Source organism: Falco cherrug, chromosome 6 (assembly GCF_023634085.1).
Source record: "Falco cherrug isolate bFalChe1 chromosome 6, bFalChe1.pri, whole genome shotgun sequence".
Taxonomy (NCBI): Eukaryota; Metazoa; Chordata; class Aves; order Falconiformes; family Falconidae; genus Falco; species Falco cherrug.
Genome location: NC_073702.1, coordinates 47,859,981 through 47,885,491, shown reverse-complemented (window position 1 = coordinate 47,885,491; position 25,511 = coordinate 47,859,981). Strand labels below are relative to the sequence as shown.

The following is a 25,511-nucleotide window of genomic DNA, read 5'->3' as shown; positions in this document are numbered from 1 at the left end:
ATAAATCAGTTACTCTGCCCATATTGTACTGGAAGTTATGATTATACGTCTGTGCAGATCACTGCACCAAATTCAATCCCTTTTCAAATTGTTATACTTTCTGCAGTTGAACACTGGCATAGTGCCTGGATTCATAGAGTGACAGCCGCATTAGAAGTGCTGATGCAGAGGTCACGCAGGGGAAAATCTTTTTAATTTTTTAATTCCATTAATGTGATTTGTCAAAAACAACCTCTAGGTAAAGCTTACCTGCTGCACAACTGAAAAATTGTTTCTGGCCTGCCTTCTAGTTCTGACTTTGTGTGAATCAGTTCCCAGATACAGCTGTTCTCTGTTCCTGTTCATGGAAGGAAACATTATTTTTGTATATACTTTACAAAACCTTCGGCATCAGAAAGACCAGTGTAGAGCTCTTCCACTCCTGAAGGCAGTGTTAACATAGCCATGGGTAGATCCACAGAAGGTCTCACCCAAGGTGGAACCCAAAGGGAGGTCCCCTGAACTCTCCTGTTCCAGCAGCCTAGTGCTGTCTTTGATAACTTCTCTCTTGGAGAGTTGCTTCCCCCTATTCTTATTCCCTCTTGCTGCCTTCTCCCAGGTGCGCAAAGCATTTATTTGCTCTAAACACCTAGTGACACTTTACAGAAGATAAAGAACTGGAGAGGATCATAAAGATCAACTTAAAGGAAAAATAAAACCACAACCTTCTACTACCAGAGATGACAGTCAACTTTTCTACATTTGGAAAAACACAAGGGTCAGCACACACACAGCATAAGGGTGTCACCAGGACATCAACCATGGTAAATCACCTTCCCGTTCATGGTATCTTTTCATTGGGGATTTCCATTCTGTCATTCTTTCACATCATGTTGCATCTTCCTGAACTCACAAAAGAAGCCAACAAACCAAATGAAGAAAGTCTGTTAATATATCAAGCCTGTACCTTCTTGAGTGCAACAATAGATACTATTTTTCTCTACACCTGCCTGTTTCCATAAGCTCCAGAAAGACACATGAAAGAAGCAGTATTACAGAATCTCAGAAAAGTTCAGTCCTGAAATATTCAATGTGAGGGAATTACCTGCTGTGTTCCCCAGTCGAACTTGAAGAGCAGATAAAGGAATCAGCCAACGAAATTTAAACGGATCCAAGTCACCATAGTTATGTGCAGCACGAACATTAGTGGGCTGCAAAAGAAAAACAGCAGATAGTTCTAAGAAGCAGAAGTAAAAAAAGTGGGGTTTTTTTGAGTTACTCTTAAAAGACCTGCCTCTGAAGAGAAACTAAATTTATTAGACTGTTTCCTTCAGTACCAAAATACGTGCCTGTAAATGTAGTTGAAATGGGGATAGACACAACTACTGGCATTTGTAATTGCTTCAGCTTTTAAAAGCACTTGTTTTTAATGGATATAAAGTAATACTTTCCATGTAAGTACATACAAGTAAGGGAACAAGTTGGCCATGAAGGTACCTGCAGACTGTTGATTAGCAGAATACATTAATCATGTTACTGTTGCTGCTATTTTTAGAGCCCCTCCATCTGCTATGATAAGCGTGGTGCAGGACTTCACTACTGGTACTCAGGACTTGACTTGGCATTCCAGTTTTGTAAAAGGGGACAGAGGAGGTTGTGTTTATAACGCCCCTTTTCCTTTCCCCCCAGGGTGATCAAAGGTCTATGAATAGAGGTCTTTCACCTACACACACTGTTAAGGTAGGCTATTGTAAATGCCACCTGGAAGAATTCACGATTCCTACACAGGACAATGTTTCATATTCCGCTTGATAGAACTAATACGGGGCTCATACAGAGAAAATGCTGCTGTTTACTAACTAACAAAAAATATTTATTGCTACACACATACTGAGCACTTGTTCTAGCTGTGACAGCTAGAATTCCAGCCTAGCGAGGGAAAGTGGCATTTCACTGCAGTCACTGCCCCTCAGCACTGGTGTGGTCCCTGTCACACTGCAGTAGGATCCTGTGCATACATACCCACCACGTCCACTGGCACCAGACTTACCATTTTCTTTTTCAGTTTGAAGTTCTCCTTATATACCAGTATTACAGCCCTCTTAAAAACTGAAAAAGAAAGAAAAAAAAGGAAAACTTTTAATTACAGGTGTATTATTCAAAGAAAATATTACCTTGGAGAAGCTGATTACTGTTGTCACAGGAGCGTGAAGAATGGGGTAAGCAAACTGATAGAAAAGCACCTGCCCTGTATTAAGATGCCAGCTGGGTTTGTCATCCTACACTTGTTCATGCAATGGCAGTATTTTTACTTCAAGATTTTGTTCTGAATATTTAAGGATTAAGCCACTCTGCGCATTTATTTTGAAATGACTAGCAACCTGTCTCCTGTAAGTCTTCACATAAACAAATACAGCAGGCGTAGGTTAAATATAAAGGTTCAGGTTTTCTTTTCGTAATCAGTGGATGTTTTCAAGTGGAATGAAGGGCCTGTAGCAAGAGAGTGCTGTGAAAAGGGATGCTAAGTCTGTTCTGTCTGCAGTTCAGCATTTGTTTATTTGGAAACTCAAACATCTCAATTCCCAGTTTTCCATCTGCAGGAAATATCTGGCTTCCACAACATGCGAATGGAGCGGCTCACTAATGTTATCTAATCTTTCAGTCTCCAGGGAGGCAGGGACATGTTCTCTTTCATCTGTAAGATGAAACACAGGGGCATTGAAGCTGCGCAGGTGAAATCAGGGATGGCTCTGCAGAGCATTCCTGCATCCCAGATGAGACTGTAGGGTAGTGTAGCTCTATCTCTGCTCACGTGTCCATGTTCCCTTCTAGTGGAAGAGGAGAGGAAGCAATAGTGCGCAGTTGAGTCTCAATCCCTATGTGAAGCCAAGATGCAACACAGTGAGCACAGCACTGAGCCCAGAGCTTGGCAGTTTCCTTCAGTTCCACCTATTAGGTGCATTTTCTAAGCTGCCCACATAGGGTTTGAGGTGAGAATAAAACGTAGTTTCCCAAGTGGCAGATGAGCAGTCCAAGCTAAAGCATCAGGCCAGAGCCTTTTCATTCATACATATCCTGCTGGGAAGTGGGTGGCACACGTGGATCGCTGAGAAGCTCATCCAAGGAACCTGGCAGGTAGTTCCTATTTGTTCTTCTGTTAGAAGCATCCTCTCCCCTAACTTGCCATGCTTCCCATGGAAGGAGCACATGACAACCCTAAGAAAGAGAAACTTGCCTCTTGTCAACTTGGAGTTGTTCTGTAGGTGTTTATCCAATGACATTTTAAAGAAATATTTTCCTAAGAAAATGGAAAAGTGTCTAAGTTGTTTCACTGGAAGATTTAATTATTCAGGTAATTATTAAGTGATTAATCATATATATACTATTAAATAAAACTCTTGTGTGTATGCTCTCATTTCCACATCCATTTTTCAGGTTAAAACAATCTGGACGGGGATTTTGATGCAGTAGCTGTAAAGCAGAAGTTAGCCTGAATTCACAAGAGTAGAATAATCATGATTTTCCTACCAGCCTCCTTCGAAAACTTGGTTTACTAGATTGTTCGAAAGAGAATACTGCCTCTTGAAAATCGTTGATTTCCCTAGTTTACATATCGGCAGCAGAACAGCTGAGGTTGGCTTACAGAGCAAACAGCAACAGCAAACAAACGAATGGAAACTTTTCTCATATTGGGAAATACAACTGTGTATTCAGGTGTCAGTCTGCCCTACACATCACATGAGGAGATGGTGGCTTTCGTCTTGGAGAAGGTTTAATGTGGTAATCTTTAGATTTGAAAGAGCAGAGAGTCATTAAGGAGGACACTTACCAAACACTGTAAGTTCAAGGTCTTTTCTTGCTTTGCCCAACGATGGGAAAGGATTCAGCCAGGAAACTGTAGAGTGCATCAGAAGTTCTCCCATTGAAAGCTCTGTCACCTGTATTAAATAATAACATAGATAATATAAATAAATAGTGTAAATACATACATCAGTGCTGCAATCCACAGTAAAGTAGGTGAGTAAAACATAAATGAGTACACATCACTAACTTTAAGGATCTGTTTTATTATGTACAGAGAGAAAGGCAGAGAAACCTGCACTATGGCAGGAAGAGTGTGAGTAATCCCCCTTTTAAAATAGGTAACAGCTATAGAAAGTAACAGCCCCTAAGTTACGGAAGCTGGATAGAAGTTCTTACTATTAATAACTTAGAAGAATATTAAGTTGATCTGATGATCTGTCACTTACGAATAGCCAGTTGTGAACTGGCTGATTTATTAGCTGTAAGTATCTTTAATTTCTATAGAGTAATTAGTATTCATGACACTGCCAATGGCAGAATTAATGGAGGTCTTGCTCTCTGAGGCTCCTTTCTTCATGGGACACAATGTAAGGCTGTGAAGAATCTCCCAGGCTGTCAAGTTTTGTTTCCCCATAAATTGTGATAAACCAGGTAGCTAATGGGGGTGATTCGGCTTTTACTAGGAGGAAATAAAACAACGGAGCCAGCATCTCTCATATCTCATCTCCACCTTTACAGATTTGATCTACTTAGTAACCGTTTGATGTAAATGGCTAAGTTGAGACCTTGCTGCCCCAGCTGTGGGAGATGCAGGCACACAGTCTTTTTAACTAATGGGTTTTGCTCTGACAAATACCCGTGGATGCCTCAGCACTGGAAGTGTAGAGAATGGGAGTAACAGACCTTAATGTGAAACCCCTTGAATTGCCATTTTCATTTCTACGGGTGAAATAATATCTTAAGAACTCTATAGCATAAAATCTGAGCGCCTTGGAGCACAGATAATCTCTGCAACATTTGACAAGAGGAGGATTTTTCCTACTGAGAACTGTCTACTCCTGCTTGCAATTCTTGTCAGTCCAGAAGGCGGCTCTGGCAGCTGTCTGAAAATTTTGCCATAACCTACTGACGAAAAGAAACTCAATGGGCAGATATGAAATGGAAATCAAAATATTAAGGGAGAATGGAGGAATCCCAGCCCAAGTAAGTTCCAAAATTTACCTCAGGAAGAGAGAAAGACCCAATGGCAAGCAGGATAATGCATCAGGAGTGAATAAAACATGTTCTTTCTCTTACCTCCTTCTCTGTTCCACTTTGATCTGCAACCAGTTGGTCAAACACGGTGCCGTAATCTTCATATATCTTCTGCATCTCATTGATGTGACTTGCTACTTTTTCCATTGCCTTCAGCGCTTCTATAAGGTTTAAAAATTTCATAGACAGCTATGTAATTCAATTGCAAATTGTATTTTCTAAACATGACATTTTTTTATTGAATTCCACTTGAGGCAGGCAAAATGCTGCAGTGTTCCCAAGCTTTGGTGGAGAATTCTAGCCTTTTATCAGCGCTTTTTCACAGCAACAGTAAAGGGAATGCTTCCTGATCTGAGTAAGTGAAAAATGCTTGTGTGGTGTCTTAAGTGCCTGAAAAGGCTGCAATAAACATTCCAGTGATAAGCCTCCAGATGTAAATAATATTTACAGCAACATGATAGTAATCATGGTTAAGTTTTGAATCTTGCATGTATAGGGCCACTACAATCTCTAGAGTAATCTACACCCATCTTAGCATAAGTCATCTGATGAGCTTTAAGAGAAACAAATTGCGCTTGGCTCCCACAGAATGGACAAAGAAATACAGTGCTAGGTTGTACAAGTTCCTCATGGATTGTATCCACGAAATTAAGTGTTGGTGGCCAGGTTTTGTTTAAATTTTGTTTTCCAAGCAAGAATGACATTAGTTTTCATCAGACTTCTGTGTTAATTCAGAAAGGAGTTGGACAAGGGTCCTTCATTTCTCTAGTCCTGCCAGCTCTTAATGGTGCAGCCTTTTAGCAGTCTGGCACCCATCCTGACCTGCAAGTAAGTCACCCCCGGCTTGGCTGTAAGGGCGAGGGAACAGTATTAGAAGCTCCCTTTGAAGTCAGCTACAGCCTCAGGATTTTTTGCTGACAACGTATTTTGCTGGAGTCTATTTTGTTAAAATGACAATCAATGCATAAAATACATCTCTAGACTTTCATCTACCAAGTGCTGACAGACCTGAACTGGAATTCGCCAGGGTGAAGCCCCAAGCACCTGAGCCCAGAAAAGCAATCAATTCTAAGTCTTTCTGCATGGGCAGACTGCAAAGCTTTGACACATCTATTCTACGCAAGCAGAAGTCACAGCCAAAGCTCAAACAATTTCCTTTTGTGGTGCTCTTAAATTTCCAACACATTTCAGGAACTGAGTAATAACCACAAGATGGAGCTTTGGTCAGTGTTTCCCAAGTGGGGGGAAAAAAAGCAACACTATGACCTGACATGCTCCTGTGCAAGAATTGAGGAGAAAGACCCTAGTCCTATTTGTCATGGCAAATCCTGGGCATACCTACTTCTCAAAGGCACTTGGACATACCAAGTAGGACTTGTTGCTAACAAGCACGAAAAAGCTACTTAATGTTTTTAAGGAGAGGAAGGGAATTCTTTCTAGGTTTTGACAAGTTCTGTGCTATCTGCCAGCATGGCCACCTGCATCTTCAGAAAGAGCCGGAAATGAAACTTAACTCATATTCATTCCTATAGAAGAAAAAAAGAAGTTACCTGTCAAATGGTAGTGCTCCTCACTCTCGTTGTCTGTCAGAGACACCAGCTCTTTTAAAAGCAAAGGATATTTCAGCACTCTTTGAACAGGCTTTATGAGATATGACTCCAGTGTAGAAGAGTGTTGCTTTGTGGGATTTCGAGCATTCAGAAAGGCTTTAAAGGCACTATCTGTTTTGGCTAGAGGTAAATAAAAGAGTTGGTTAGATGAACATGGAAGTCATGATCGTGAAGCTACAATAATCTGAAAGCACAGAATTGCAACTCGTAACCAGCACCAAAAGTCTCACCCTTTTCAATAGATGGTTTACCAAGTAGTTTGCACTATTCATGTCATAATCATTTCCTGCATTCAATAACATACATAAGGGCTACGAGGTCACTTACACCAAGGTGAGATTATTCCTCAATGTAATTCTTCCACTGCACTGCAGTGGATGGCAGAAGTAATTCCTAACTCATTCTACCATTTGTTGCTGGTTTTTGGAGCATGAGCTGGATCTGCAGACAGCATGAATTTGTGAAAGATGTTTCTGTAACTATTCAGGCTACTGCCTGGATGTTACAAAAGTAATCTTATCCCTTCCTTTCTATACTAGACTTCAGCAGAACCCCAGATCTCAGCTATTCCTATTGAAAGATACCCAATTAGTCTTTGCTTTGTACCAACGTTCTCTGCAAGTCAACAGGATTTGCTACAGCAGTTCACTGCAGTTGAAATTCATGCAAATTAATTACAATAATGAAGACATTAAATTACCTCTCTCAAGAACTTTCTGAACTTTGATGTGGTTCGCGCAGAAGCCACTGTACAGTTTAAAGTGGTCAGCATAATACAGAAAGGACCCTCCAAGGGAAAACAGCAATTTCTGAAATCAACACAATCAAAATATTAATTCATAATAGAATCCTAATTAAATTTTCAGGCACACAACACACAGACTTAACGGTGTGATTATCTAATATCTTTCTATACATTTCATATATATATATGCAAAACAATATATTACATGAATATACTGCTGGTAGTAACTCCATGATGTTTTTGTATTTCTCTGAGTGCAAAGTTCAGCCTATTTAGGCAAAGCCTGCAACTTTCTCCTCTCTCCCTGAGCAGGTAACACCACAGCAGATATTCTGCCTTACTGTGTCTTTCAGGCAGCACAGGAACAGGAACAAAAATCAACAGACATGTAACAGGGTATGTCGTGCTGGGAAAATACACGAGCAATAGGGAGCAAGGCATAAAAGCGCCAAAGCCAGAAGGGACAGTGTAAAACAAACACAAAGGATGGCTTTCCAGCTGTTTTCCTTCTTTCAGGCACATGGTAAATAAAGGACACCTCTGATGTTCTTGGTTGAAGGGGAAGTTGGGAAAATGTGGGAGGGACTGAATCATAAGGAACGTGTTTTTAGAAAAATGCTTCCCAAAGCAAAGATAAGGAGGAGTAGCGAGGGAGGAGGAGAGGGAGGGGGAGGGGGAGAAGGAGGAGGGAGAGGAGGAAAGCAGCCCTCTCCCCTCTTTTTAATCAATGCTTACTCCACAAAAGGAAAGAAGTGTCCGGGAGACCTGCCAGCAGTCTTACCCGGTCCTGAGCCAGTGACTCCATCGCCAGGGACCCAACTGCCCCCAGTTAGAGCAGGTACTGGGTGGTGCCACCGTGACACAGCCTACAGCCATCTACATTTCGCAGGCCCTCTTCTCGGACCTCACAACATGAGAAACTCATGCCGCGTTTAACAGGAAAAGCTCCCAGTCTGTGGAGGGTGAACTGGGCACAGCGGGGAGCACAGGGCAGGGCAGAATTCAGCACAGCAACAAGAACTTTCTACGCTACAAGGGAGTTCTGCACCATAAGCGTAGCTAGTTGATAGTACACTCAAAAAGTCTACTCTGCACCTTCCATGTTGCATCTTCTGCCGTGGGAAAGCAGAAGATAAACCCATGAAAAATAGCACTTATCTTTCACTGTGGAGTAGATGTCAAGTAATCCAAAGCAAAGCTTCAAACATAAAAGCAACCATATGAAACCTGGAGTTCTTAAAGGCAGATTTTCACAAACATTTGCAGGCACAGAACAAAGTATTAAATGACTAAATATTCACCCGGAACTGGGATGGCGTTTCCAGTGTGTTAAAATCTGAGGAAGATGATATTCCATCTTCAAGTGTCTCCAAAAACACCTTCTGGAAATCCAGCATTTCTGGCAGACTGCCGAACAAGGACTCCATCTGTGAAAACATCAGGTTATGAAACACAGCTCTCCATGCACCTAACAGCGGTCTTGTGAAAACAGGCCACTAAGGAGATGTGACACACAAAGAGGCTGTAAAGGCCAATAATGTCTTTGTTAATACTTTTCAAACACATTTTATAAAAAAATCCTTACAAAAAAGCAAAGATCTCTTGGCAGTTAAGTCAGAAGAACAATTACCTTTTTAAAAAAAGAAGTGATGCACGCACTAGACAGAAAGGCACTGGTGTAATTCCTATTATTATCGTTGTTTGCTTTTTTTTCCATGCTCTCAGCAACGAAAACCAAACCCCAAGTGCCAAGGTCTTAACCCGTAAAAGAATGAAAATCGCATCTTTCAGTTATTCCCTCACCTCATCCTGGGTAAGGAAGGTTTCATTTTGAAGGGGCTCCAAGTACAGCTCAAAGAGGCAGCTCAAGTCCTGCAAGAAAGAGAAATTGTTCACTTTTTATGTAACTGTTTGAAATTGTTCTTTTATGCAGCAGCTGTGGGATAGGGGTAATTTTTGGGAATGAACTAGAGACACAATTCCTTTTCTGTAACAAAATCACCTGCGTGTTGTTAGCACTGAAGTGATTGCTAAATTAGATGAAAGCTGCTTTCAGTGTAATGTTTTAGTTTCATCCTTAAGTCTTTAGAGCTTGATTATAACAAATTGTATTTTAGCATAGCATGAGGAGCAAATGTTACAGATGATGGCTTTCTAAAGAGTCCATGCATACAAACAGCGTCAAGTGTTTCAATCATATATGTCAGAACAACCATATAAATAGCCACTCATTTAAACATCAGTAGTGATATTCAGAAGGACACATAACATTTTAAAATTCTGTTGTTAAAGTGTTCAGTTATGCTGTCAGGGGAGATGTGATCAAGGGCTTGTTCAGTCCCTTCTTCAAAGAATTGGTGCCACTTTTGAAGAGTCACTGTCCCACACTAAAGCATGGTGGCAGGGCTGGGGCCCGCTGCAGAGCCCTCCGACCCCAAGCAGAGAAATGTCAGAAATCCTTATGGAGAAGGAATAACAAGCATCTCCCCGAGAACGCCGTAACAAGTATGTGCAACCTGCCAGGATTTTACCTGGTGTAAAATCTCACACGTGTCGGCGACCTCCATGGTCACGCCTTTGTTCAAGCGATTCCTCTGTAAGAAACATCATCTGGACATACATGGGGGTCTGTGTTCTGTAAAGCTCCCTCAAGCTTTACAGCATATGGCTGTATTAGTGTATTGTGGATGTATGAACAAGAACAGACTGAAAGCATTTTCTCTTCTTTTCCATATACATTATTGCAGCAAGTACCAATATCTGTAAGTATGTGTTTTGAGATCCAGTAAATTCCTCCTTGCTGAAGGTCAATGAAATCCATGTTTTTATGTTTCTTTTGGCATCCAGTCACATGAATTTGGGGTTTAGAAAAGAAAAGACATACATCTAACAAACTATGGCTTTATCAGTCAGAGGAGAAATAACCAACTGGAGTTGTGCCTTTTGGCTTTGCTGATTCAAAAATGATTATGCACTACTTTCCACAATTAAACTTTTTTTCTAATTTGTAGTAGATTCTATTCTGTTCTTCTACCAGATTTATTTTCATCTTGAAAAACAGGGAAATACCCCCAGGGAAACCCCTATGATAACATATTGCAGGTATCTACTTCCCACAAATTACCACTCCCCAATATAAATACAAATCGACTAGAACTAAAGCTACTAGGTCAAATCCTACAGCCTCTATGACAGGGGCAAGCCTGTTGAAAACAACGGGAACAATTATACAAGCAAACTTTGTAGGTTATGGCCTTTGTAGAAGGCTCATTATATAAAGGTAAGCATGAAATATGTTAAGACCATCCACAAATGATGGTCAGCTTCAAAAGCAAGGCTGTCGCTAGCCAGATTTTATTTTATTTTTACCTTGACATAAGATTTCTCAGTGTCCATAAGTTCTTGGATGACCTTCCTCAATCTATCGGCATCAGAAAGGTGGCGAGCCAGTGGCCGTGGAGGTGGATCCTGGTTGTCCTTCTGTCCTTCCATATTGCTTGCTTGGACTTCTTGGAAGTTACGGCACAATGCACTGATCTGTTCCGCACTCTGTTAAATGAGAAGAAAGAGACAAGTGCCAACGTTTTAGAATACAAGCTGTACTACAATTATTTTTAAATTCCTCAAGTTTTGCTCTTGTTCCAGATTCGGGGGCCAGAGCATGCCATTGATTTTTGTCAAATATGTATCCTGATAGCTTTGAACAGCTTGAATTTATAGCACATCGAGATCACAGCAGTAAAATGAAATTAAAATTTTATAGTGATTTTCCAGTGCAAATTATCGTTAGTCTTCGGATACAAGCTCGTAGGACGCAAAAGTTGAGATCGCACTCAGACATCTCATGTACTTTGATTCTTATGGCGCTAACATCACACTGTTTTCCATCTCTCTTATTTTGCAACTGCATCAAAACAGAATGAAATAGTAGATAAAGATCTTTTAAGCATCCAGAATAATTGTTTTATTTGTCATCTGCTACCTATACTGTGTTGTGGGGTTTTTTTTTCAAGCAATGGGACGTGGAGCTGAAGGTTCAGACTCCAATGTCCTGGGCTGTCGAAATATGTTTAGATTACTTTCCTCTAAGAAAATAACATACCAAGATTTTTTTATTTCAAAACCGGTGAATGGGAACTTAAATCTTTGAGATTCTTTAGAAGAATGATAAAGATGAAAAAAACACCAGAAAATTTTCAAGCAAGGTAGCAATTAGAGATGGAACATCAACAGTTAACGTTATAAGGCAAAGATGCAAGAGAAAGATTTTTCTGACACTATGAAATGGTTGTGTAGTTTGCTCTTGCGTGACCACCACTAATATCTGAGAGCAAAATTTGCAGGCAATAATCTTTAATGCCTAATTTGAAAATTATTCCACTGTTCTCTTCCTTACTGACCTTTTACTGAAAGCCAGAATATCACTACCATTCCCCAATTCTACCTTAGCACCACCTCTTTATACTGCATGAAACAATTTTTCTTCAGTGCTTCTCTCTTTCAGACACTCTTCAAGATACTGGACAGTTGCATATGCTGTGCCATGTATTATCTGCTGTTTAGCAAATGCGTTCAAATGAGGACTATGACTGCTGCCTTATTTCAAGTGAAAGTCTTGCTTCAGTGAAGAAATCAGGACATGAGTGCATTTCAGAACTGTCTTAATCTGTACCAATTTATTCCACACACTGTTTCAAGTAGTCCTTTTTGGGTGTCCTGATCCACCACTGATTATCTGTAGCTAAGTTCACCAACATACCAGGCCATCAAATGAGCAAGTGGAGAAGTTATTCTGAAGCTGACCTGAGCTATACAAAGCCTTCTGTGAGGTGGAGGCTAAATGCCACTAGCAATATAAAATCTCAGCCACTCGTGTGACAAAACACAGGTACATCCTTTACACCTGGAAATAAATGTTAAAATGTCAAATATTTGCCCTGTAGTCTGTATTACTCTGAAGCTTCCCTGTCCCCTGTTTTGAGCAATGCCACCACTCTAAAAAAAAATACTTTCCTCACTAATACGTGCAACGATCTTCACAATCCTGTATAATGACAGCTTGCAGGACTATGAAATGTAGATGTATTTTGTATTTACAACATTTATTAGGACACAGCTGCACAAGGATGGAATACATTTAAAAATCACAGTCACTCTGTGCCTTTAAAATTAATCAGCAATTTGAAAATAATGACAACTTAATTTAGGAAATGTGTGTATTAAAAGTTAAAGCAACTTCTAAGTAGCTGAATGCCAAAGTACTCTTGCTTACTTTGTTTCTGATGTCAGAAGGTTTTGTATTTGTATCAGAATGACTCAGATTTTATGCTCTCTACAGCTCAAGGTGTGTGTGGGCAGCTTGATTTACATCAACCTGATACCTGACAAAGGACACTGGATCAAGGATATGAGACAGCCTATTGAAAGCGAGTCATAAACATCATCATGAGGTGCAGTTTTGCAAGGAGGAGTTAGAAGTCCTCTATTCGTCCTTCATGACCTTCACATATGGGGCAGACAGACACTGGAGAACATGCTATGTTCTCCATCCCCTTCAGCTTTGGGGAGAGAATTGCATCTGCCATCAAGAACCACTGAATAAGAAAGCATATAGAAATATATTACACTCCTCAACATAAATACTACCTGACCACCTAAGCAACGTAATTTTGGTGTCAGAAATTGTTCTGCATAACTGGCCTAAGCCCAAGGCATGGGATTACCTCTCAGCCACAATGCCAACAAGTAGTGATTTTTACAAACTTTAGTATGTTCCTGAACACATAAGCACTTTGTCTTTGAAAGTACTGGCATTAAAAATACCGTCCTTGTCCTGCAGTGCTGCTCTCTGTCCTTCCTTTTACGGGAGGCTTCCAGACTGCAAAATCCAGACCTCAGTCCCATTCTCTGTACCCACTGTGGTATTTACGTTCGGGTCAAAGCAAGAATGAAACGCTCCTTATTGGACAGAAGTATTTCACATTCACTCCAACACACTGCACAAACCATAGTGGATGCAGGCACCCATTTTGCCACTGAAATCACAATGTCTCGGCCAAGAGCCCAGTATCTATGAGAAACGTCATAGTAACAAATAAGTAGAGAGGAGTAAAAAATATTCTTGCTTCACATTTCTTCCCCAAACTCCCTTACCACCCAGGTCAGGATCTCCACCTGTTTTCCACACTGCTCTGGATGCCACTTTCTGCCTCCCACGCTGAACAATGTCCTGCTCTTTGTTATTTTTGCTGTTTAAAACAGATCTTTTCTAGAAAGGCTCTAGTGACAACCCCTAAGAACATCTCTTTTATATCTTTTATGTGGGGGCAGGAGAGCCCCAGCCTCTGCCGTTACTGACTGCAGCTGGGATTTCAAAGCCACACGGGCATTCTGGATGTCAAAGCAGTTTGGCAGTCCACCGCCCTTAAGCCAAGAAGCTTCAAGAGAAGCCCCAAGTTGATACTACGTACACCCACCGTAATTTTGAATTAAGGTGGGAATTAACCCTGAATTTGCTATTACAATGACACTGCCAATGGCTAACACAGGCAGATTTGACTCTCAGATACATCTGGTCAACTCCTCAAATACACAGCTGCTTTTATTTGCACACGGCCAAGACTGTCTGTAATGAGTAAATGGTAAAAAAGTTATTTATGCCAACCTTTATATGGTGCAGGCCATCAGAATGAAAATATTTAAATTGGTGAAGAGAAAAGCTCTGAGGACTGACTGTGGACAAGGCTGCAGGGCAGCTGGGTGCAGAGAAAAGCTGCGGAGAGCACACACTGGAAGCAACAAACTTTCTCCAAAAGTCATCACTTGAACTTCTGTATGCCACTTTCCACTTTCAGCAACATGTACAGATCAAACACAGCTTCATCTTACCTTTGGCACTGAACAGTGGACAGAAAAAGCTAAAATTCCCAAAGTTTAGACTAACAGTGCCAGAGCTGGGAAAGACAACTGCAGTTTATGTAGGGTTTATAGAAAAAAACAAATACTTGCATTCCAGGGAGAATGAAGTTCAGCAGCACGGTACTGTTTCACTGGCCATTTTCACAGATCTTCCAACAAAGCTGTACAAACCATTCCACAGACCTAGCAGTTAGGGAAGCAGCCTCCTGCCCCATACTGTTTTGGTCTCTAAGAAGACAGAAGGATGTGTAGAAGCAGCCTCAAGAAACCTTTTTTCATCCCTGCAGGTTTGTGACTCATACTTAGGTCCCACATCCTTTTACCGGGAGTATTCCCTGTGCATGTGGATTGCTCACAGTATCCTTAGAAGGGAAAGTTCTACTCCACATAATTGTCAGTTTGACCCATAGCAGTCAACCACCATAGTGGTGCTCAGCTTATCAGACGGAGGTGAAGCACAACCCATTTTCAAGAACAGTCCTGAAATGAAGTATTAGAGATTATTCCTCTAAAATGAACAAAAGGATGCTCTTACATAGAGCCTCTGACAGATTTTCTTTGCTCCCTGCAGACAAGCACATCATCATTTGAGGCTGTGCTATCCCCACCAGAGTTAAAAATGTCCATAAAATTCATTGGTGAGACAGCAGAAGACATTAATCAGCAGTGGTTAAGCACTAGTACAATAATTTCATGGCTACCTTGTGAATTTCTACTGAATGATACTGACTGAGCATAAATGCTGCACAAGGTCAATTAGTGTTATGGTATCTCTGCTCATTGCTATTTATTTTACCCTCATTTATACACCTCATGTACTTCATCAGTCAGTTGGGGTTTGTTTGAAATACTGATAGCACGGAATATTTTGAGTAGGCTTAGAAAAATCTACAGCCTAAGAAAGACTGCTTGGGGGGCTTAAAACCATGCATGTCCTCTGATGAGTTTTGAGATTTCTGTATCCTTGTGCAGGACACTGACTACACTATGGGGTGATCACAAATCCCTTGAATTCCTTATTCAAAGAGGAAGCACGCTCAGAAAACATCCTGCACAAACAAACTGATCTTGTACCCTCTAAAAATGAACAACTAACAGCTCAGCTCTGCATGATGTATGTATTCCCAGGAAGACTGAATGTCAGTCAGCAGATGAAATACAATTACATGTGATTTTATGAAATTAACAAATGGTCAGAGACCTCTTTATATCCCTTACTCTGGGAAAAAAAAAGAAAGCTTCTGGAGATGCCCGTGACTTTGTATTAGGAGATGAATCTCTCCAGGACAAAGGCAGGCAGCCCTAACAGCCATCATTTTATTGTGAGTCCATCACTCTACAGACAACTCTGTCATCCTCAGACTGGGAAGTACTTAGTAACCAAGCAGTGTACAAGGCTAGAAAGTTACAGGCCTTAGCTTCCCTAAAGATGACTGAAAAAATTCACCTTATGTTACACACCAACATAGTACCTGAACTCCTCTGAATTGTTTATTAAGACTGAAAAATGTCAACAGTTTTACTGAAAAATGCTTTATGGGATTTTCACCATAGGTTTCTGGGCAAGACTGCCACTCAGCTCCGGGCAACAGAAGCAAAAACAAAGTAGTAGCTTCAGTCATCACTTATCTTCTGGTCCTTCTCCTTTTTGACCCAACTTCAAAGCCACTCAGAACATGTTCCTGACTGACACTGCTGAAGTTTCAGGTGTCTGTTTTGTTTCACTGTCTCTCTTGCGAGTATTTTAGTTAAAGTGTTTAAAACATTGCTAAAGGAAAGGTATTCTTTTAAAATCCTCACTCAAATCCTTTGTAGCAGTAAGACAGGCATAGTTATAGGGATGCTTTAAGGAGAGAGAAGCAACCCCTCTACATCGTATTATGAAAAGCTGCCCTACCAAACACTACCTGCCAGACCATGGGAGAGGAATTCATGATGAACTTTGAGTTAGAGTGAATGATGCCTTTGAGTTAGAATTTCCCAATTTCAGGGAGATTTCCATTAGCAAAGTCAGCCTGTTCCACTAACACAAGCAAGCGTCACCAACCTCATTCAGAAATCACACATACAGCAAGAAGAGGGGCAGATGACCTAGTAACTCTTTGCTGACAGCACAGATCAAGGCCTGAAAGAAGGCTGAACATACAGCTGTGTGAAACAGCTCAGACACAACCTGCCTGATGTGGTGCCCAAGCTGCTAATGTGAATTGCACAGTGGTAAATCTTCCCTCTCGCTTGCCACGCAGAGAGAGATGCCCTTCTTTCTCCTTGGGTATAGAGGATGAACCATAAGTACTTGGGGTACTTGACTGCAATGATAGTTATAAACCAAGTCACACAGCAGGACCTGGGCCCAAGAGCCTGCATCGACCAGATCCCAAGGACCAGCAGCTCCCACTGAGCTCATAGATGCTGTGCTCAGCTTCTCTAAAATCAGTCTTCAAAGTCAGCTGACCCAACACATGCCAAAGTCAAAGGCAAAACAGAAGTCATCTCCATTGCAGAATATTAAATCCTGACCACACAAAATGTAAAGATGAGAGCGTCAGGAAAACAAAGAGAGAAGAACCCTGACAGCCCAGGTCACCACAATGAGACTCTGGTCAGGTAATATTAAAGGCCACAATGCAAATTCTCCCGAACCCTCATCTTGGGAAAAAGTGGCATTTCCTTTACCACGTCCTTATCCTGATATTGTCAATTTTTAATGCAGAAGGTTCACGTATTTTTCTACCACCTGTGTAACATACATATAGTCTTCTTGTATTGCCCCAGCAGTACCTTGTCTGTAGCTCTCATTGCCCCCACCCCCGCACTGTTTCCACAATCCTCAATTATTTGTGAAAAACCAGAGAAATAGTTAAAATTTTCATGCAGCAGTTACATCCAAATTTCTCCGAAGAATCTTGTTAAAATCATCCCACTTCTTGTCAAAATCTGGATCATGACTTAGTCCTTTCTCTGACAGACGCAAGAAACTATTTGCTTGAGCCTGGCAGCAAACAGTGCGGACAACCAACCCACCCTTCCCTCCCCCAGGCTTCAAAAAGCCCAAACCTTTCCCCAAGCAGAGTACTGGTACAAACTCACTCACTGACTACATGTTACCAGAATCCATTACTTGATTATTAATGCTGGGACACTCGCTATTTATCAAGCACAGGCAGCCTGGCAGGCTCTGGCAGCCCCGTTACCCACCTTAGCCGAATTAAGCAGCACCCCCCAAGCTTAACCCACGCTGCTGCAGAACTCACCACAGAGAACATCCTGTGCAGGGAGCCGCACGCCGCTGCTGCCTGCTGCTGGGTCTTGCGAGCCAACGCTAAACTCTTCGCTCTGGTTTTACTCCTCCTGAAGGCGGGCATTGTGGCTTGTGAATACAAACTTTGCCAAAGGAAAAGGCCCCTCGGAAGGAAGCCACGGACGCTGCGATCCCCCACGAACACACCTTCTCTCTCAGCTCAGCCACACGTTTCTCTTCAGTGCCAATTAACGAAAATCAGAGACGCTGTCAATGTCCCAGTGTAACAGGGCTAAGCAGCGTATGAGAGCACAAACAGACCTGCTGTGCCTCCCTTTATTACTACAAATACAGGGAAAACATGCCAGATTAGGCTTTTTTTATAAATAGCTTGATGTAGTGAATGCAGGACAAAATGCAGTTACAGCAAGGGAAGGCGGATTTTATCTCCCTGGAAATGTACCTGCCTCTGTGCCTGTGAAATTTACTGCATAAACAAAACATCAGGTGCTTTGAAAAAATTAGCCAAATACCTAAAAATATCCAGAGGGTGCTGACTGCCCTGAAGGTCAGCATGAATTATCGATGGTACTGATGTTCTCTGTCAAGGGTATATGCTGCTAAATGGTGTGGCATACAAATGCTTTTACAATGATAAAATGAAAAACAAATAGGCAGCTCTGTGGATTATTTCTTTACGTAATTGTGCTTGTCCTTTGTTTGAACTTTTTAGTTGTAATTACATCAATAAAAAGAATTTAAACTGTGCTCAGTAATAAATTCAGGCTTGAAAGTAAAAGCCCCCATGTTGATATATTTACACAAAACCAATCGGGTCTACAGATAGATTATTCTAAGAACAATGCAACTTTAAACGTTGTGGGACATGACACCACTGAGCTGAAGAGTTACAAGACTGACAAGCAATTAATTAATAAAAGGAGAACTATACCAGCGGCATAATAAAACAGAGTAACTCCCATGTTGCCTCTACCACATCACTATTAGAGTGCAAAGAAGTTGAGCCACGAGGTTTTGCTCAGCGCTGTCCTTGCCATCATCTCTTGCTCTCTAGCAAACTCTTTTCTTGAACCCAAACGACACACCAAGCCTGAGTATCTACGTCCTTGGTTATGAGTGTGCTGCTTCAGATGTTTCAAGGGTATTCACCTTCATACAAGCAAGGGAATAAAGCAGCCTTCTCCTTTAATTACTGCAATTAAACTTACATCCATCTCTTTCCAAATCATTAGTGCAACTTGACAGCTCAGCATTTGCAAACCATACAGCTCAGTTGCCGAGCGGCTGCCTATCAGAGGAACAATGATGCTGGAGCCCTGAAACAACATGCTGCTGATAAGGCTGGCAGAAAGCATCACAGCAGCAGGAACCCCTTGTTTAGCTGATGGACTATGCCCTTTCTTTCTTTTGGACGCAGATGCTGGATTCACTGGGTGAGAAGGCTATATAACAGAAAACTGAGGAAATGGTCTTGAAGGAGTGAGAGAAGTTTTGCCTGCTCCCTAGTGTTTCATCTTTCAATGGACGCACAGCCTGGCAGCCTGGTTTAAAAATCCAGTTATATGGACTACTGCACAGCATGTACAAGGCTACTTTTCTTATCCACCATCAGTGGTTGCCTCTTCAGCAGTCCACAGACCCTAGGGATCCACAGAACAAGTCTGATGAGAAGAAAAAGGAATAAATCACTAGCCTGTGGAAACTAATGATTTACAGTACTACAGATGCCATTTTAAAAATAACACAAGTCAGGTCACTAGATCCACATTTATTAAGAGTATAACTATACTTTCTGGAAAGGTGCTGTTTCTTTGTTTTGTGTCAGCACGAGTCGTGGCAATTTCAAGCTCTGCTTTTGTAATAGATATGTGTTAAGACACAGCGCATCCACTGGGACCTGGGAAAAAAAGGTTGCTAAATTTCATGTCCAAGCAATATCGTCAATCTTGATAAAAAACAATGACAGGCCTTTTAAATTCCATCTTAGGAAGTTATTCTTTCCCAGATTTGCTAATTAAGCCTGTGTTATTAGCTAGCCATATGCCAGCTAAAAGATGTTACCAATTAACAACTTTTTTTAAAAACGTGTATACATAGAAAAAAACCAAACCATATTTTAATAATCCTTCCAACTTCTATTGAGGGACTTGGATAAATCAAAAAAGTGAAAAGCACAAGCTAAAATAAATCACATGAATGAAAGCATTCTCTTCGGCTTTTCTTCTTCTCTAGAAGCACACAACAAATACTCAAATTCTTTTCAAGAATGTCTCCTATGTAAAATTTACACGCAAAATAATCAATCACCTTGAAATATTTTTAAGATGACTGAAAAAAATGGCACAGCCTTTTTGTTTGTTCCTGTGTGCTTTAAGTAACACACATTCCCTTTGCAAACATCTGGTTTTCATCTTTCCATTTTAGTGGCACTAAGCTTGATAGTTACCATAACAGTAACATCCTTCGTAATACAGGCTTCCCTCTATTGTCCCAATATATCTAGGTGCGCTTATCTGCACCGAGTTCGTTTCCCATCCTGCTTTTGCCCTTAATGCATGAAGGTAAAAGGCTAATTTTGCTCTGTCTGTATATATTTTGAATGAAAGGAAACAGCGGCTTGCCCCTGGGACAATTCTGAGCACTTGTGGGCTCCTGCTTTGTAACATCAGTCTGGACCACCAGTGAAGCACAAACATGATTGTTATATACAACACGTATTTTCCAGATCTAAGTGCGTGTGTGTATATGTATGTATGTATACACACACACACACACATACACAAATATACAATATATACATACATACCCTGGACTAACAGGAGCTCTGGCAAAAGTCGTCTCCAAGCATTATAATTCAGGCTTAATTCAGCTAGTCTCCAGATCTCTCCAGTGATCTAAAGAGACTCCATTTTTTGCTTTATATAAATGTGGGTGGATGATTTTTCTGAATATTTTTCTATCATGCTTATAACAATAACATGCTTTTCAAATGCCTTCAAAATGCATTTTCAAAGCATAACTGACCACAGTGAAGACATTAGCTTTAATTCCAATGCTAAAAAAAAGTTAAAATTCCAAATGTTTAAAATTCATTCTTTTTTAATTTCAAGCATCTTAAATATTGTTTGTAACATTCTCACACAAAGTGTTCTGTGCTGAATGCAAAAAGTTTTTTCAAGTGCTGAATTAGAAACTATGGCAACCACTGAGACATTACCTTTGCAGTTGCGTTCACCTTTCACTGTTTTTTCACCTTTCACTATTTTTGCAGTGTGCTAGTTTGGAGGCAGAGAGGGCAACCCTGATCTCTTCTTGTTAGTAGCAGGCAAAACATTCTAAATGTTAAAATGCAATAATCCCCATGTAAAGACAAACACAGACCCCCTGAACTCCATATCAGCCTCTCCCCTGGTTTTGGTGGGGTTTTGTTTAGGCACTACAGAAGGATTCTGGTGTCTCAGAAGGAAGTAATCACCATGTGGGTGAAGGTCTTTGTCTGCCCACAGCATGTTAACAAGTAAAGACAGAGGCACACAGTGCTATAGACCACAGGTAACAAAACATGAAAATCTGGTGGAACTTCCCTGTGCGTTTGACTCAACTGACCCCTTTTTTTAATTCTCCTCCCTCTTCTGCCCTTTCAGGTATCTTTTTGTTATCTTTGACTTTCCAGAATCTGCTGCAAGTCGCAGATTTCTTTCAGTTTTGGCATTTCAGGTATACCTTTGGCCTTACATGTTCCTGACAGCACAAAATAGGAACCAAAGCCTCATTGAAGTATATGATGGTACCCAGGGTGCAGTATTTGTCTGAAATCCTGTATTGCAACTTTGTGCCACTATAAAGTGACTTTGTGTCCTATAGGTAACTGCTGGGCACATCACATAGGTTAGCACATGCTAGCATTGTGTTCAAATGCTTCTGCATTGCAAGAAAAAAATATGCGTGTTATTATTAACACTGTAACTGAACAGTATCTCAGTCTTAAAAAACACTCACCAAATAATCTACAGCTGGCAGAGAGAGTTACCCAGTTCCCTGGGTCTGTCAGAAGTGTGATTAGATATCGCTACCTTTCATTGCAAAGTGAAATGCTGCCATCATATCCTCCTGCACTGCGAGTGGCTGGGGTTGCCTTTGGAGGCTCAGGGTGGTGACTCCCAGGCAGCTTCCTGCCCTTCATCGGTCACGTCATCAGCGTCTCCAGAGACACTCCTGTTGCGGTGACCCAGGACTGCTGTCATATGCTTCTCTTTTCACCTGCAGGTTAAGCCTCATGGATTTTTCCCAGAAGACTACAAAGAAAAGCCACATCTCCCACTGGCTGCTTTCATTTGCAAGCATCAATACAACACAATTTCTTCTCCCAGTCAAAACCAGGACATCCAAACATTGTACACTGACAACCATCACAGTACTTCTGAAAGAAAATTTCCTTCAGTCAGAGGAAAGACAACAAATACCCCCAGAACCCCAGCAACTCAATGTAATAGCACAAAACAGAGCAACACAAGTTCACACCTCTGCATGCAAGAACTGCACAGTCTCTCTTTGGTTGTCTTCCTCGCCATGCTTGTGCTTCCCAACTAGTAACTATGCACACAGATCTCCACCTACAGCTTGACCAGGTCCACTGTAGATACAGCACCTTTCACGCTTCAAGCTTTATGGTTTCAAGGCTCCTCACTATGTGAGCCAAGACAGGCAACTATTATATTGAATTTTGGGCCATCCATAGGGTGGCTCTGCTGCATTTAAAGAACTGCAGGATCAATGCCACAAAGTGAAATCCAGGACTGGGGTCAGCAGCAAAAACCTTCTGTAACCTATAGTCCATCGGGTTTCGTGACTTCTCCAAGGGAGCAAATAAGATAAGTAAACAGCAAAGCTGTTACAGACTTCTAACAGACTACAATTTCACTGGTATCACTGCTACCCTTCTCAGAAGGCACACAGTGACAGCAGGGATCTGGCTGCGGCTCCACGCTGCTGGAGCCAGTGACTCTGGCTGGGCTCACCACAGGCTGGGCTGTCTGCAAGGGAAGCACAGTAATTAGCAGAGCTCCCCACAGGCTTCTGTTATGCTTTCAATGAAGAACTGTCTCCTCCAGGCACAACTGAATCAAGGAAAACCACTGCTGAGGAACATGCTATTTTCCCATGTTAGCTCTTAGACTCCCTAAATGCATCTCGCATCTGGCAGGAAAGGACGCTTGGATTGTGGAGGGGTATACATGATTTTGAGAGTACTACATTGTTAATCCCCTTCCCACAAAGAACAGGAAAAAAAAAGATGTTAATTGCAGACTACTCCCCGAGCTTTTGGATCTCATCAACTGCTAAAGAGAAGTTCTCATGATTAAAATAAAGATCCTTAATGTCCTATGTATGCTGAGCAAACCTTCAGGCAGGCAGCTCTCCTGCAATTAATGACATGCTGTGCAAGTGGGAACTGCCTGGGCAATGCAAAAAAGAGCTAATGAGAAGCTATCACCATGAACATCATTCAACTAGAATTGCCTCTGTGCAAAAAGTAGGTTTGGGGCCATATGGGCATACCAGTAGTTTTTCTTTCTCTTATTTTACTTACCCAGAGGGACCTCTGTTGAGTTTCTGGTCATTTCTGCTTGCCTTTCTTTCAAGGTAGCTCAACAATTGGTGTTTACTTGATTAGTAATAACATTTGCCTTCTAAGATTTTTGATTTTTTTTTTATTTTTACAGTCTTTCCTTAACAAGGCTACACACTTTTTTTTCTTTTTTTTTTTAAGATTTCCCACATTTTTATTTCAATGTTCATCTTTCTTTGGAGATGTTTTGGGCATGGGGGTCACAAACTGACTAGCAGAGAGAAATACAGCTCTGAAACCTACCAGACTTATGTTAACATACATACATACACTGCCACACCATCCCAAATGTAACCAAAACACGATTTGTACTTGTCAGTCTTTATGTTTTAAGGACCATAACATTGCAAATCTTCCTTCTCATTCAGTATATTTTGGTAAATATTTAACTTTCTCACTGAAAAGTCGTACTAGGAAACTATTTAACTTTGGTGGGGAAGAATAAACATTTCTTGACGTTCACCTGCTAAAATATAATCCATCCACTGCTTATATACACACATTCAGACTGATAATCCCTACCTCATCTCCGAGAGTGAATGAGTGTCATCATCAGATCTACATAAATAAATGAATCGCCACAACTGAATATACAGGACTACATTATATAGGAATAGAAGGCTGTTGGCTGTGTTTTGAATAACGGTGCTCTGAACTATCCCACAGTACATATGCCACAGATCACATGCCTGTACAATGTTTTCTAGGCAACAAATCACAGGAAAACACTATTTCTACCACCCACTTGCGTTCTTCCGGAAGATCAAATATTTCATCCAAATCATCCATAAACATTGAACAATTGTATTAATTTTCTGCTGGGATCAGACTATATGAGTAATGATTACTAACTGCTTTCACCTCCACTATTCCTTGGCAACTGTCGCAGTTGCACCCTCCCTCTCCCTAAAGTCAAACCACACTTTTTTTCTTTAACAATTGATCTTCCAGACAGACTAGCGACGGAATACGCATTCTTTCACTCAGGTTTGAACCTAGACTTGAATATATATTATACCTCAGAATTTTTACCCTTAAATTACTCTATCTGCATTGAAAGTTGATGGCTTTAGTGCTACTGCTAATGAAGGTGCTCCAAAATCAGGTTTAGACAGTTTGAAAACAAAATACTAATTTCTTCAACTTAGGAAAACCATCCCTCCAGTACAAGGCTATGCTGTATATACAAGGGGCCAAAACCACAAATGCAGCAAACCCTTTAACAACACTTGCTGATTTTCATTACAGAAACAGCCGTGTGGAATCAGCTAATACGTAACACAAAGATTTCCCTTTTAAAATCATGACACATGTATTTTGCATCTGTTGAAAGCATTGTTTTGGGAAGCTGGTTGTGGTAGTTGGATGATGCAGAAGTGGGAAGATGGGTTTGCTTTCTGACCCAGTCTCAGTCTCTGCATTCACACCTCTTGGGCACCATCTGACGTATGAACCAGCTGCTCAATAGCACACACACACTTTAGATTGGAAGGGTCAGACTAAAAACCTCAACAGTTATCCAAGTTAGGCACATTTGCACATTGACTCCTTGAGCATGAGAAGCGGGACTGTATGCAGGCAACCAAAACCCATATTTCTCACCATGGTCCCAGACATGCAGAGTTCATGGAAACATCTACTTCTCACTGCACTTGCAAAAGCTCCTCTCTCAAATGGAGGACTTTCCACAACAGACATCATGATAAAAAAAATACACAAGCTTCAAAAGCACTGGAAGGATGATTTGATTTTACATAGGAAATTTGAGCATCCAAAAGCAGTCTTCTGAAATGCACAAGTACATATTTTTCCTGCTTTCTTTTTTCCCCTATATATAAAAATATGAAAATTTCAAGTAGGGCCATTATATCGACCTGTACCTCATCTATATAAAAAGCTGAAAGCATCTGATGGATATGCTCCATCCTGCAGGAGATGCAGATTTGTGTTTGCCAAAGGTGCCATGCACTCTGCTGACCAGACTTGTCATGAGTTCTTCATTTCCTCACCAGGTGGAGGAAAGTGAACATGGCTGTCAAACAGGAGCGTAGGAGGAATGAGTTGGGCTAATCTAAAGCAGCCAATGTTAGGGAAAGGTGTTCAGGGATTTTTAACCATAATTTCTGTTTATTGCATTAAGAATGGTATTCCCAAGGAAAAAAAAAAGTTAGTTTTCTCCCTCTGCAATGTGTAGTATTTCTTTTTTATTTTTTATTAAGAGGTGATGGGGATAGACTTGTCCTCATATGCACATACTGACGTATGATCAATAACCCGTTTTGAGAGTAGATAGACTATTTTAAGAGTCAA

The 25,511-nt window shown here is 41.0% G+C and overlaps 1 protein-coding gene across 7 annotated transcripts in view; it reads right to left on the bottom strand.

The window, feature by feature from the left end:
* The window catches only part of TIAM2 (TIAM Rac1 associated GEF 2), a 90,972-nt gene that overhangs the window by 2,601 nt on the left and 62,860 nt on the right, over positions 1–25,511 (bottom strand). For all 7 annotated transcript variants that reach the window (XM_055713800.1, XM_055713799.1, XM_055713803.1 and 4 more), the window contains 10 exons: positions 10,762–10,941; positions 9,196–9,264; positions 8,694–8,819; positions 7,348–7,456; positions 6,588–6,767; positions 5,080–5,198; positions 3,809–3,917; positions 2,030–2,088; positions 1,085–1,190; positions 250–337 (listed from right to left, as the gene is read on the bottom strand). In XM_055713800.1, coding sequence (XP_055569775.1) covers positions 250–337; positions 1,085–1,190; positions 2,030–2,088; positions 3,809–3,917; positions 5,080–5,198; positions 6,588–6,767; positions 7,348–7,456; positions 8,694–8,819; positions 9,196–9,264; positions 10,762–10,941 — 1,145 coding nt within the window. The remainder of the gene's footprint in view (positions 1–249; positions 338–1,084; positions 1,191–2,029; positions 2,089–3,808; positions 3,918–5,079; positions 5,199–6,587; positions 6,768–7,347; positions 7,457–8,693; positions 8,820–9,195; positions 9,265–10,761; positions 10,942–25,511) is intronic.